Consider the following 12,629-nt stretch of genomic DNA (forward strand, 5'->3'; position numbering starts at 1 on the left):
GTAGTCCACAAATAACTCAGAGCTTTGTCGGCACAAACTCTAAATTCAGTATCTAGTACTGTTCAACGAATTGTATTCACAGTTGATTTGAAAACGATAAATGGTGGAATTAGTGCGTCCAATCAGTTCGCAGTTTGATGTTCTACATCAAACTCGTCCTTTCGTGATTCGTTGGAAGCAATGTCGGAAGCAAGCACTCGTATCGCTATTGTGGATGGTGAAAAGGTGGGTGCGGAGGGTTTGAGGTGATTGCTAGTGTAAACCTAGCCGTTGCAATTTGGAATGTAAGAGATACTGTCCCCTTGTGAAGATGGGGAAGCTGTGTGTAGAAGTCAAGTCTACCTCCAAGATCAGTTTCATCTCGGAAGAGCTGTGCATTGGATGTGGTATTTGTGTGAAGAAATGCCCCTACAAGGCAATCAGCATTATCAATCTTCCTAAAGTAGGTCAGTGTTGTGAAATCGACCTCTAGAGTCTTGAGAACGAAACGACACACCGATTCGGACCGAACTCTTTCAAGCTGCACAGGTAGGAATACGATCGAATGGTCCAACACTAGACTTCCCATTCCTCGTCCGAATCAAGTGTTAGGTTTGGTCGGAACGAACGGTATCGGTAAGTCGACAGCCCTGAAGATCCTTGCGGGCAAGCTGAAGCCGAACCTGGGTAGCTTCAACAACCCTCCGGATTGGGAAGACATTTTGAAGTATTACCGCGGCAGTGAGTTGCAGAACTACTTAAAGCGAATTCTGTTGGACGATCTGACGGCGGTGACGAAGATCCAGTACGTGGACATCATTCCGAAGCATCTCCGCGGGCAAGTGGAGAAGCTGATCAACGCGCGCGACAAGCGTGGGATCCGCGACTCGATCTGCTCTGTGCTGGAGCTGAACCACCTCATGAGTCGTGACATCGACCAGCTCTCTGGCGGTGAGCTTCAGCGCTTCGCGATCGCGATCACCGCCATGGCGAAGTCGGACGTGTACATGTTCGACGAGCCGTCGTCCTACCTGGACGTCAAGCAGCGTCTGCGCGCCGCCGAAGTGATCCGCTCGGTGCTGGAGGCGAAGGACGGCGTGTACGTGATCGTCGTGGAGCACGACCTCGCCGTGCTGGACTATCTCTCCGACTTCGTCTGCGTGCTGTACGGCCGTCCCGGCGCGTACGGCGTGGTCACGATGCCGTTCAACGTGCGCGATGGCATCAACGTGTTCCTCGCGGGCTTCGTCCCCACCGAGAACCTCCGCTTCCGCGAGCTGGAGCTGACCTTCAAGGTGGCGCAGACGGCGGACGACGTGAAGAAGGGCAAGCGCGACAGTCTGTACGAGTACGAGGCGATGACGAAGACGCTGCAGGGGAAGGGACACAAGTTCGTTCTGCACGTGGAGAAGGGCAACTTCAGCGAGTCGGAGATCATCGTGATGCTCGGAGAGAACGGAACCGGCAAGACCACCTTCATCCGCATGCTCGCCGGACTCATGAAGAGCGACGAGGAGGAGGCTGGCCGCGCCCCGTCCATCCCCGCGCTCTCCGTGTCGTACAAGCCGCAGACGATCTCTCCGAAGTTCCAGGGCTCCGTGGAGGACCTCTTCCAGACGAAGATCCGCGCCGCGTACATCCACCCGCAGTTCCAAACCGACGTGCTGAAGCCGATGAATCTCGACGGAATCATGGACCAGCCGCTGTCCGTGCTGTCGGGAGGTGAGCTGCAGCGCGTGGCGCTGGTGCTGGCGCTCGGCAAGCCCGCGAATATCTATCTGATCGATGAGCCGTCGGCGTATTTGGACTCCGAGCAGCGTATTGTGTGCGCGCGAGTGGGCGAGGAGAGCGGCGGTGAGACGTAGATTATCAAGCGATTCATTCTGCACGCGAAGCGCACAGCGTTCATCGTAGAGCACGATTTTATTATGGTAGGACGAAGAGACCGCATCATGATTGTAGGCGACCTATCTGGCCGATCGCGTGGTGGTGTACGAGGGACAGCCGGGCGTGGAGTGCACGGCGAAGTCGCCGGAGAGCTTGCTGACGGGAATGAACCGATTCTTGAAGCATCTGTCGATCACGTTCCGACGCGACCCGAATAACTACAGACCGAGAATTAACAAGATGGACTCGCAGAAGGATAAGGAGCAGAAGGCGAGCGGAAACTATTTCTTCATGCAGGATTAAGGGAAGGGACAGAGAGTTTTGGGGGAGTGTTTGTTGGAGAAGTGTTGTGTTGTGTTGTGTTGTGTTGTGTTGTGTTGTGTTGTGTGTTGGATGGGGATTGGGGCTGAAGAGAGAGTGATTGAAAAGGGTAATGAAGAGAGGACGATTGTTGGAAGAAGGAACGATGGCTGATAGAATAGTGAGGATTGTTCTGCTGTTACTGAAATCAAAGTAAGTCATCACGATTCAGGTCTTTTCAATCCGCATCATTCAACATCATAGCAATAAAAGTGTCGAATCTACTGTTGCCCCCAAAACATTCGCTCACTTCGTTAAAATAGAGGAAAAACCTCTCACTTAAACATAAAAAACCTCATAATCAAATCCATAACCCACATCATGTGAAAAACCACAACTCGATTAACAAACAACACAGGATAAAATAAAAGACTAATGAAGTTTCCAGACTTCTTCAAAAGCATTCATCAACTTGCCACATGCCACCGATCCACTCAACTACTCGTCACGCAAACCACCAATCCTTACAGGGTATTGAGAGAACGATAGCATAGTCTCGATGTAATCCAGGTTCAGATGACCATGAGCAAACGCACCAAACACAAAAACGAAGGAATCAACGTTCTTGTTGGCGTCCGTATTCTCGTTGAGCACCTCGACAAAGTCGAGAGGGTCGACTAACGTTCCAGTCACAGAGGTTCCGAAAATATGAGCTCCCGTAGGTAAATGATCTGTGATAGGATTCTTTATGACTTTCATGAGCCAATCTTCACCACTGTGAGAACGAATCTTTCTCTTGTCGAGCAATTGCACTAGTTATCATTGGACCACCGCGTTAGAACCAATCATGCTGCCAAATCGTTTGAATGTTCGAGGAACTCGTAGTTTAGGATTCACTTCAATAAGGACATTTTGGGATGTATGAATAAATATCTACAACTAAGCAAGCTCTAACCGATGGATACACGAAGCATTCCTGCCTTGTTCAGGACAGAATCTTGTAAAGTGAGCAAACACTACAAATTAAGAAATTACAGAAAGTCATACTTGATGGCAAATATCAGGACGGGACTCCGAGGCATCTCTTCCCATCTTCTTGAGAATTCCTTTATGGTCGTCTGCATTCAAGAGAACATAGCCCTATGACTTAAAAGAGAATCAAATTACCCACTTTCTTTGATTTCACAGTTTCAAGACAGGCACCCTCGAGAATAATGATAACCTGCTTTTTCTTTTTGTTTGCCTGATTATCTGACTGCATAGCTGCTGGTGTAGTCGATATTGCCTACGCTTTAATCAAAGTGTACTTTTCTGGAATTCCAGTTATTCCCCCGACTATGATTATTCAACAAACAACCCAAGTAAAATACAACTATTGACTAATTCCTAAAAACGGGCGGCTGCTTAATGCCCTGGCCATGTATACAGTGGTAGCTGAAATATCGATAAGGCAAGGAAGCCAACGTTGAGAAGGTACACAAAGTGAAGGAGTATTGACTTGAAACATGCCATCGAGGTTATTTGATGAACATTTCGATTCAAACTGAAGTGAAGATGGACTAGATACAGGAGAATTTAAGGGAATCGAGGAGGACACATCCTCTAGATTCTTTATTTTTGCGCTGCTTCTTAGATCATGTGTACGTAGTCTAGACATGTTCAATTTCTTCTTCTTAAGTTGCTTTACTAGTCGTAAGGAGTAAAAAACGGAGTTTACATCGATAAGCTTCACGTTGATGTTGACGACAAAGATCACAGTTTGAGGTAGACGCCTCTGTGTACATGCTAACAAAGTGATCCAGGCTTTTTGCCACACCACAAGTTTGACAAACACGAGTTGGTATGTTCATTAGTGGAACCTGGACGGGGTGTTCTGGACTATGAGATAGCTCCATAACTCTTTCCAAGATAGAATTTAAAAGAAAATATTAATTTTAATGACAAAGACACAAATAATGTAAGATAGTACATTAAACACAATGAACTTAAAATAGGGATGAATTATGGAATACTGAGTTCGATTGATTCTATTAGAAAGTGAGACCTAAACACTAAAATAAACATCATGAGGAGATTATTCCAGGAAACAAATATACAGACTATTGAACTCATTTAACAAACTCTCTAAATCTGTGTTATCTGCTGAGTTTGGAAGACTTGATACCGAATTGGGGACTGCTTTGCCTCTTTCTTCTTCACATCCTTCTGCATCCACCTTGCTTTGTTACGGAACAATACCATTTTTATAAAGATATGTTATACCCCACTCCGCTTCCTCTGTAGATTCTTCAACTACCACCTTCCTTTCCCATACCTGTGGCTTCCACTTCCCTGCATATTGCTTTTGCAACAAGAGACAATCAGGATTCTCACAATCTTTGCAAGGCAGAAGCAACCCTGTGGGGAAATGGTTTGTGAGCGAGTTAAAGCCGAGGTAATACGATACCTGACCAAAACCTAGTAAATACTTTAGAGTATTCTGGGCTAGCAAGCCAGCAATGATGCCCATTGTGGTAGGAAGCGAAGCTGTGCAAGCACCGTTTCTTCTTATTTGACTTTCATCCATCCCTGAAGAAACGGCGACGGGTGGAATGCACTGGAAGCAAGCAGTCCTTCCAGGAAGCATGAGCTGAATGTGCCCATTCATTGCGTCCTCCGAAACCCCGCTCTCCATCCACGGCTGATTCAGTTTGGTGCAGGCGGTATTGATTGTCTGCCTTGCCGCGTAATTATCAACACAGGAGAGGACGAGGTCAACAGAATTCGATTTTAGACAATTGAAGAATATCTCATAGGAGGAAAATAGGAATAAAGGAAAATAGGTGGTAGAAATGGTATAGGATATTGGTTGTAATGTCACAATTGTAGCAAGTATATTCCACATCAGGATTAATTGACTATGTAGCAACTGTACTACAAAAATACCAGCAGAGTTTCCTTGGCAGCTTCCACTTTAGGGAGGGAACACTGAGATGGACGATAAAATAAGCGATTCATATTTTCGACCTCTACTGTATCGTAATCAAATAAAATCAAGGATCCTATTCCACAACGTGCTAACATTTCAGCTGTAACACTTCCAATCCCTCCGACTCCAACAATTACCACCTTTTTCTTGCGGATCTCATCGAAATTCTCACGAATTAGAACTGATCCTCACATTTACTTCCACAACGCCCATATCTTTCAAAGCCATTAGCCTACTGTAAGCGCCGCTTGATGCACTCATTTCCTTTAATATAAACCACAGTAAACACTCTATTCCTCAATGGTTTTTGGAATTCCACTTGTTGTCAACTCTTTTTGAGTAAGAAAAGAATGCTCTCTTCACGATCTGGATATGCAGCTGTGAAAAGAGTATTCTTGAAAATCAAATGTACAGGATATTGTCCCGGAATTATACAAAACGGAGTAACTACATTGTCTTATTGTTATTCAACGAACCGATCGCTAAACAGTGACCAGGAGATGTTTTACTTTTAAATCCACACTAAAGAATAGGTTTGAATATAGTGAGATATACAAGGGCAAGAAGCGAAAGTGGCGCTTCGATAATAAACAACACTGTTTGACTTTACTTCGTCAGGTATACACAACAGATAGAATGAAAATGTAGAATGAAGCCGCAGTCAAAAAGAAATGGTGTAGCAGAATCTATGATTATTCTAAGCAGGAACTAGCCTACATCTTCCTTCCCAAGGTGGAGCAGCAAGAAGAAGGTGACATCTAGGACTATCCCCTTTCTGTCAAAGGTCCTTATTTGCAGTATTGCTTGTGGAACGCTATCGGAATGGGACTGAGCTTTGCTGGAGGAGTATTGAGTACGCAAGCGCTCCTGTATGATTCAATCATCGTCCTTATTGAACAGAGTTGCTGCGGGAATGATATCTGGAACTGCGCCCATGGCAGGGGTGATAAATTGGATTTTGAAGGATGGCTTAGGACACTTAGGAAGCATGGTATTCAGTGCGTAATGCTCTCTATTTGCGGTGAACATTAGGATTGTCAGCGATCGGTTTGATGCTGATACTCGAGGATGGAGGCTTTTCTCAAGTTTCACGCAAGAACTCTCTTCTTGGCTTGAAATGATCACTCCTCTCTTTCCGAACTGCTTTCTCGCTCTCGCCACCATCTCGAACATTGGCAAAAGCATTTCATTTCTGGCCAATGGCGCGACGGGAGCCGGAATCCGCTATGGATTTGCAAATGCGATGAACATCGGAGATGTGACAGCGAAAGAAGGATCCCAAACGTCCGCTGTGTATCTGCTAGGAATGCTCTTTGGTGTCTCGGTCTCTTCTCTCCTAGGGGACCAAAGCATGTCGACAATCTTCGCCTCTGTGATTTGTATGAGTTGTCTCTCTCTCTACGCGATGAATAAATCGCTCCGATGTGTGACTCTTCCCACTTTAAACACGCAGGTCGTTTCAACTTTGGAGCATTACCTCTAGCGCAGCGAGTTAGCCTGCGTGGATTACTGCAGTCAAGGCATTATTTATCAGCCAGAGGCGGTAGCGAAGCTAGAGCGATACTATTTGCCTTATCTCCATGTGGCCGATTGTGGCACGGATATTCGATTGGGCATGTCGCTCCATTCGGTTTTGTCGGCCTATCGATCCCTGGAGGAAGCCGATGATGTGATTCAGCTGTTCGGAGACTGCAACTACATGCTGAGTTACTGCGATTTGGTTGGATCGGACGAAGAGAATGACTTGTAGAAACAGGGGATGTATCGCTCCATCATCAACAGAACGGAGAAGACGAAATGCACAATCGCTATTTCTCTCAACTCCTCGGCTTCGACAAGAGATCAGCTGCAAGCCTATCTCCATGCTCTTCTTCTTCGTCATGCATCGGGAGGTCGCTTCACAACTGACTTGCAACTCCTAAAAGAAACGAAAGAGCGGTCGAAGCTTCTTCTCCCGTTTTTCGTTCGCGATTTAGAGCAGAATGGCTGGGATTGTATCCATCTATTTCTGGAAGAAACAAAGAAACGCTATGTTGTGGAACGTGCTTGAAACAAACTGTTTGATAAAGAGACAATTTACATGATAAAGAAGCTGCTTCGAGTCCCTCCTCGCTGGATGGCGATGGTGTTGATCTCCAGCACCTGCCGCGTGGGACGTTCGGGCTCGGGATTGTGAGGAATCTCTTTCGATTTCTTTGAATATGGATTGATGGTGCTGGAGAAAGGCTTTGAGATGTAGTGAATGTCCTTCACATTGATCCCATTGCCTACGTAGACTGATTTTTTCTTGTTGTTGTAAGCAAAAATGAGCAAGAACAGGAATGCGACAATCAAGAAAAAGGTGAGAAAGGTTCCAAGGAGATTCACAGCTGTCTCTGTGCACGCTAGCAATGATGCAAATCTAGAGAGACTACAGGTAGTGCCTACGAGAGTAAGCGAGTGATTGCCTGAAAAATCTGTAAGAAGAAGTTCATCACCTTCTGGACATGAGCGATAGTAGGGAATAAGATATACGCAATGAATAGGTAAGGGACGATGAATTAAAAATCGATGATTGCACAAAAGAAAACACAGAAGAATTACACTTTACAGAATCTAGCGCCAATCGTTGACCTATGGCTGTGGAACTTTCACATGCGAAGTAATCTCTATCTTTTTCGGTATTAAACTGTACTGTCACGTCGTCTATCTGAAAAGTAACATTATCTATTATGACAGCAGAAGAATTCACATACAATCAAAACTGATTATGCTACAGCTACAAATAATGGAGATAAACAGGAATATACCTCATCAAAAGATCCAAACAAAATATGCTTCCATCAGCAGATTGATAGCTGCAATTCGTTGGGATCTGGTGTCTTTCAAACCTCACGGGAAACGTAATCTTCCCTCCGTAAAAATTGTACCTTAGCTGCAAACCTAAGTAATTACCGGATTGGAATAGCTACTATCATTGTAATGAGCTATATTAGCTTCGAAGTCTCCACAATCTACAACGTAACGGACAATATTACAATATTACAAACGGGATTGTCACTATTACGAATGAAAACGTTCTTTCTTCGATCAGAAGAGAAATCCATACTCTTCACATAGAACGAATTCTTTGTGTGCTCTGCAGTAGCAACAAGAGTAATAATTGTGAAGAAAGCTAGAAAGAATCCATCTTTCGTTCCCATATGAAGAAATAACCAAAATAGTGAGACTCGTATCATAATGACCAGAAAAGCTGACTATTGAATAATATATATTAATTGTATTGTATGCTATGGAATTTGGATATTTCGATGAATGTGAGTGAAATGGGTCAAACTTGGTTCGAAATAATGATGAAATGGAATGGTTATCGGATGGATATCGATGGAGAGAGATATTCTTCATTGAGAGATGAATGGCGCAAAATTGGTAAAGTAATGTAATAAACAATGATTATGATTGACGGATCGCCATTTTTATTACAATATTAAAAGAACGGAGAAGTGTTCAAAAAAGCTGAAGGTCCTTTACTAAATAGGATGTACAGAATGCAGTAATGCCTTGATGAATATATATTAAAAACAAACTAGCTGTGCTGTATACTAGGTAATCTTCATTCGTTGCCTTTAAGTGTACTTTATAGGCTAGAAAGTAATATTCTTTCAATTTCATGCCTGTTTTGAAATGGCTATGGGCAATGAAATAACCAAATCCAAGAATATGTTAACTGAGCTCTGTTTGTGATTTACATTTATTTTTGATGAACATCCAAAAATACAGCAACAGCAGCAGCAACAACAACAACAAAGAAACATCTGATCCTGGCTCATACGAAATGGGAAAAGATGAAAGGCAAAAGTCTACTCGGGTCCAATTTTGGGAAGGCAATGTGTCTGAAAAGCTAAAAATACGTTCAACAAAGAAGAGCAGCGATTATATCGAAGTTGAACTGGAATCACCATTTCAAGGATTCTTTGTCAAAACACATTTTCGATATGAAGAAATGCATGGACTATCCACAATATATTCAAAAGCAGGATTAATTCTAGGAGAATTGACATTTGTGGATGGAGTAGCTACAGGACCTTGTACATTGAATGATGAGTCAGGAAGACTGTTTTTTAAAGGTAAATTAAAAAAGGGATATTGTCAAGGTCGAGGAACTGAATATGATGAATATGGAAATGTGATCTTTGACGGCTTTTATAACCAGGGAAAGAGAATTGAATTTATCGTGCCTCTAAAAGAAATACCAGGATATTGGAAGGAGTATGATGAGGATTGGAAGCTGATAAGTATAAGTGAACGTGATGACTTTGGGAGAAAGAAAGGAATCTGCTATTTCTATGGTGGTGATGAGAAGCTTCGAACAATCAGTGAATGGAATGAGGACAGAGAAACAAGGCGTTGGGGATACTGCACAATATATGATGAACCTAGAAGGATTTGGTATAAGGGACATTTTGACAACGGTTATTGTCAAGGTCGAGGAACTGAATATGATGAGTCTGGAAATGTAATATTTGACGGATTTTATAATAAAGGGAAAAGAATTGAAACGATTGTTCCTCTAAAAGAAATGCCAGGATACTGGCAGGAATACGATGAAAACAGGAAACTATTGAGCGTTACTCAGCGAGATGATTATGGAAGAAAGAAAGGAATATGCTATTTCTACGATGATAAAGACAAAATATGTCGAATTAGTGAATGGATGGAAGATAAAGAAATATCTACGTCAGGTGATTGCGAAATTTATGATATTCCCCGTAGCATTTGGTTAAAGAAGCATTTTGAAAATGGGATGATAACTCGAACAATTGCATTCAAGGGGAAAAATGGATACTGGGAAGAATACGATGATTATGATAAACTAGTATATATCGGTAAAAAATACAATAAACGAAAGGACACTGAGATCCATTACATTTATAACAATGGGAGTATAAATAGAATCAGCCTGTGGAAAAGTGGAAAAGAAGTTAAACTGATCAAACAGTTCAATGGCTCTGCAATGGAAGAGTATTATGAGAATGGACAAAAATGTTATGAAGGAGGATTCTTGGATTCTTTTGAATTAGATTATCCCCGAAATGGTGATGGTGAGGAATATTATCCAGATGGGAAAACTCTATTATTTAAAGGAAGTTATAACAATGGAAGAAAACATGGAAAAGGCAGAAGCTATAAGAATAACGAAATAAACAGGAAGACAGTTTGGTTAGCTGGTTATTCTAAAGAAGGATTGTTGCTTACACTCTTGGCAGTAATAGCTATGTTCATCGCATCACTTTTGATCGATGTGATTCTGGGTCTCGTTTTTCTAGTGATTGCTATTATGCTGATTATTATCCGATGGAGTTGCTCTAAACTATTAGGCAATTCAATTTGCAACAGAACTGACCTAAAACTAATGGCAGACTATTTCAGAGATGAGCATTCGAAGAGTACCAAAACCGGAAAAGGAACGAAAAGGATACTGAGTTGTTTCTTTGGTAATATTTATTTTTCTGTTATTTTCTTCGTATTTTTATTGCTGATCTGTATTTGTACTAGTGCTCATTTTTACTACAATGCTGTTAATACGTATGTTAGTGTATTTCAAACAACATACACTGCCAAGTCATTCAGAAATAACAATATTGCAGGCTTTCGATTAAGTTTCAAGCCCTTTCTTAAAACAATAGAAATAGAAAACCAATGTTTTGAAGTTGCTTCTGTGTTCCAACTCAAGGGACTGAACTCTCTAAATTCTGTTAAAATCGGTTCGAAGTCGTTTACTAAGGGAACAAGCAATTTCGGAAATGATGTATCGAAATCATTCCATATTTTGAATTGTAAACATTTACAATCAATCCAGATCGGCGAATCTAGCTTTAGTGATTTTGGAGGTGACTTTGAGATAAGAAACCTTCCTTCTTTGAAATCTCTTGAAATAGGTGTGATGAACACATTATCCTATAATTTCTATTCTGTAAAATCGTTTATAATTGAAGGTATGGAGCAGTATTTCTCAGGTTGGTAATTGAATAGATCTTCCTACGCTCAACACGATATCTTTTGGAGATTCTGCATTCTATGATTTCCAGTTGGCTGCTTTCAATAGTAGGGAATACCACGAGTGTGAGTGCTAATGACTAGATCTTCCTGAATTGCATTCAATCAATCTGGGTCAGCGCGCATTCTATGGTAAACATGATGTGTCTTGTGCATTGATGATGGAAGGTACGCCAAGTAATGAGTGATGTATAAACAATAGATCTTCCGAAGTTATCATCGATCCATTCTGTAGGATATAGTTTCTATTTTCCTCGCAATGTTACACTCAACAGTATTGCTAGATAGTAATTGTAATCATAATGTAGACATTCCTAATCTTGAAAGTGTGGAATTGCCAGATTCATTTGGATATTATTTTTACTTAACTGTAAATAGTATGTGTAAAACGATTTTTGTATAACGTGTAGATGTTCATAAATTGTTGTCACACTATGTACCTAGCAATGTTTATCACATCGATGATTTGTATGAATCAGTGGATGTGATTCCATCGGATGCTGAAAAGATCATAGTGAAAGAGAATTCTTTTGGTAATGCTGAAACCTTATCAATCAATAACTACCCGAATTTGACATCCCTTGTATTTGAAGATAATACGTTTAAGAATGTGAATTCTGTGGAGATCAATGGAGATAATATCGAAGAAGTTGTTATTGGGGATAAGTGCTTCTCGAAGTCGGAGTCTGGAGTGGAGGGAGGTAGAAGATTGGAGGATACAGGCAGTATTGATTTGACTCTTCCACATACAGAGCATATCAGAATTGGAAGTAAGTCAGCATTTAATGTGAATACATTGGTGTTCAATGAGCTATTAGAGAGAGTGGAATTTGAATTGGGCAGTGAATCGATGAGGAATATCAATTTGATTCGGTATCGGTTTGGAATCTCAAATAGTACTATTTACAGTATCAAAATGGTAATTGAAAGTAATAAAAGACAAAATGAGAAAATCGAGGTTGAGGTGATTAATACTCCTACTCCTACTCCTACTCCAACACCCACTCCAACTCCAACTCCAACACCTACTCCAACACCTACTCCAACTCCTACTCCAACTATGACGCCAACTCCTACTCCAACTATCACACCAATTCCAACAATGACGCCAACTCCTACACCTACTCCTACTCCAACACCCACTATGACACCAACTTCAACTCCTACTCCAACTATGACGCCAACTCCAACTCCAACTATGACTCCTACTCCTACTCCAACACCTACTCCAACACCTACTCTTACTCCCACTATGACGCCAACTCCTACTCCTACTCCAACACCCACTCCAACTCCTACTCCAACACCTACTCTTACTCCTACTCCAACACCTACTCCAACACCTACTCCTACTCCCACTATGACGCCAACTCCAACTCCTACTCCAACACCCACTCCAACTCCTACTCCAACACCTACTCCAACGCCAACATATTCATGGGGTGACGTATCGAATAGT

The 12,629-nt window shown here is 42.2% G+C and overlaps 6 protein-coding genes; 3 read left to right on the forward strand and 3 right to left on the reverse strand.

Annotated features, from left to right (window-relative positions):
• The first annotated feature begins 163 nt into the window (after positions 1-163).
• GSBLH_T00000940001 (uncharacterized protein) lies at positions 164-2,192 on the forward strand. XM_013039235.1 has 6 exons: positions 164-225; positions 257-442; positions 473-528; positions 560-1,814; positions 1,845-1,910; positions 1,942-2,192. Exons 1-6 carry the CDS (start codon positions 181-183, stop codon positions 2,167-2,169), a joined length of 1,836 nt encoding a protein of 611 aa, XP_012894689.1. The 5' UTR covers positions 164-180; the 3' UTR covers positions 2,170-2,192.
• A 406-nt stretch (positions 2,193-2,598) lies between these two features.
• GSBLH_T00000941001 (uncharacterized protein) lies at positions 2,599-3,258 on the reverse strand (the record flags this gene model as incomplete). Its single annotated transcript, XM_013039236.1, has 5 exons — positions 2,599-2,664; positions 2,695-2,978; positions 3,009-3,099; positions 3,132-3,182; positions 3,214-3,258. 5 exons carry the CDS (start codon positions 3,256-3,258, stop codon positions 2,599-2,601), a joined length of 537 nt encoding a protein of 178 aa, XP_012894690.1.
• A 1,132-nt stretch (positions 3,259-4,390) lies between these two features.
• GSBLH_T00000942001 (uncharacterized protein) lies at positions 4,391-4,840 on the reverse strand (the record flags this gene model as incomplete). Its single annotated transcript, XM_013039237.1, has 1 exon — positions 4,391-4,840. The coding sequence occupies one exon, from the start codon at positions 4,838-4,840 to the stop codon at positions 4,391-4,393; it is 450 nt and encodes a 149-aa protein (XP_012894691.1).
• A 115-nt stretch (positions 4,841-4,955) lies between these two features.
• On the reverse strand, positions 4,956-5,395 carry GSBLH_T00000943001 (uncharacterized protein; the record flags this gene model as incomplete). Its single annotated transcript, XM_013039238.1, has 3 exons — positions 4,956-5,063; positions 5,092-5,301; positions 5,333-5,395. The coding sequence occupies 3 exons, from the start codon at positions 5,393-5,395 to the stop codon at positions 4,956-4,958; spliced, it is 381 nt and encodes a 126-aa protein (XP_012894692.1).
• An 856-nt stretch (positions 5,396-6,251) lies between these two features.
• Positions 6,252-7,184, forward strand: GSBLH_T00006156001 (uncharacterized protein; the record flags this gene model as incomplete). Its single annotated transcript, XM_013039239.1, has 3 exons — positions 6,252-6,587; positions 6,618-6,854; positions 6,885-7,184. The coding sequence occupies 3 exons, from the start codon at positions 6,252-6,254 to the stop codon at positions 7,182-7,184; spliced, it is 873 nt and encodes a 290-aa protein (XP_012894693.1).
• A 4,902-nt stretch (positions 7,185-12,086) lies between these two features.
• GSBLH_T00000944001 (uncharacterized protein) overlaps positions 12,087-12,629 on the forward strand; it is a gene marked incomplete at both ends in the record, with an annotated part of 6,360 nt that continues 5,817 nt past the window's right edge. The window contains one exon of the mRNA XM_013039240.1: positions 12,087-12,629. This exon is cut by the window's right edge and continues 5,817 nt beyond it. Within this exon, the coding sequence (XP_012894694.1) occupies positions 12,087-12,629 (543 nt within the window).

Source organism: Blastocystis hominis, assembly GCF_000151665.1.
Source record: "Blastocystis hominis, Singapore isolate B (sub-type 7) whole genome shotgun sequence assembly, scaffold_1".
NCBI classification, from domain to species: Eukaryota; class Bigyra; order Opalinata; family Blastocystidae; genus Blastocystis; species Blastocystis hominis.

Bases quoted from the DNA above. Each gene is read 5' to 3' on its own strand.
- GSBLH_T00000940001 (XM_013039235.1), top strand. From the start codon at position 181: ATGTCGGAAGCAAGCACTCGTATCGCTATTGTGGATGGTGAAAAG. The intron at 226-256 runs GTGGGTGCGGAG...GGTGATTGCTAG, and splicing joins CTATTGTGGATGGTGAAAAG to TGTAAACCTAGCCGTTGCAA. The intron at 1,911-1,941 runs GTAGGACGAAGA...TCATGATTGTAG, and splicing joins TAGAGCACGATTTTATTATG to GCGACCTATCTGGCCGATCG.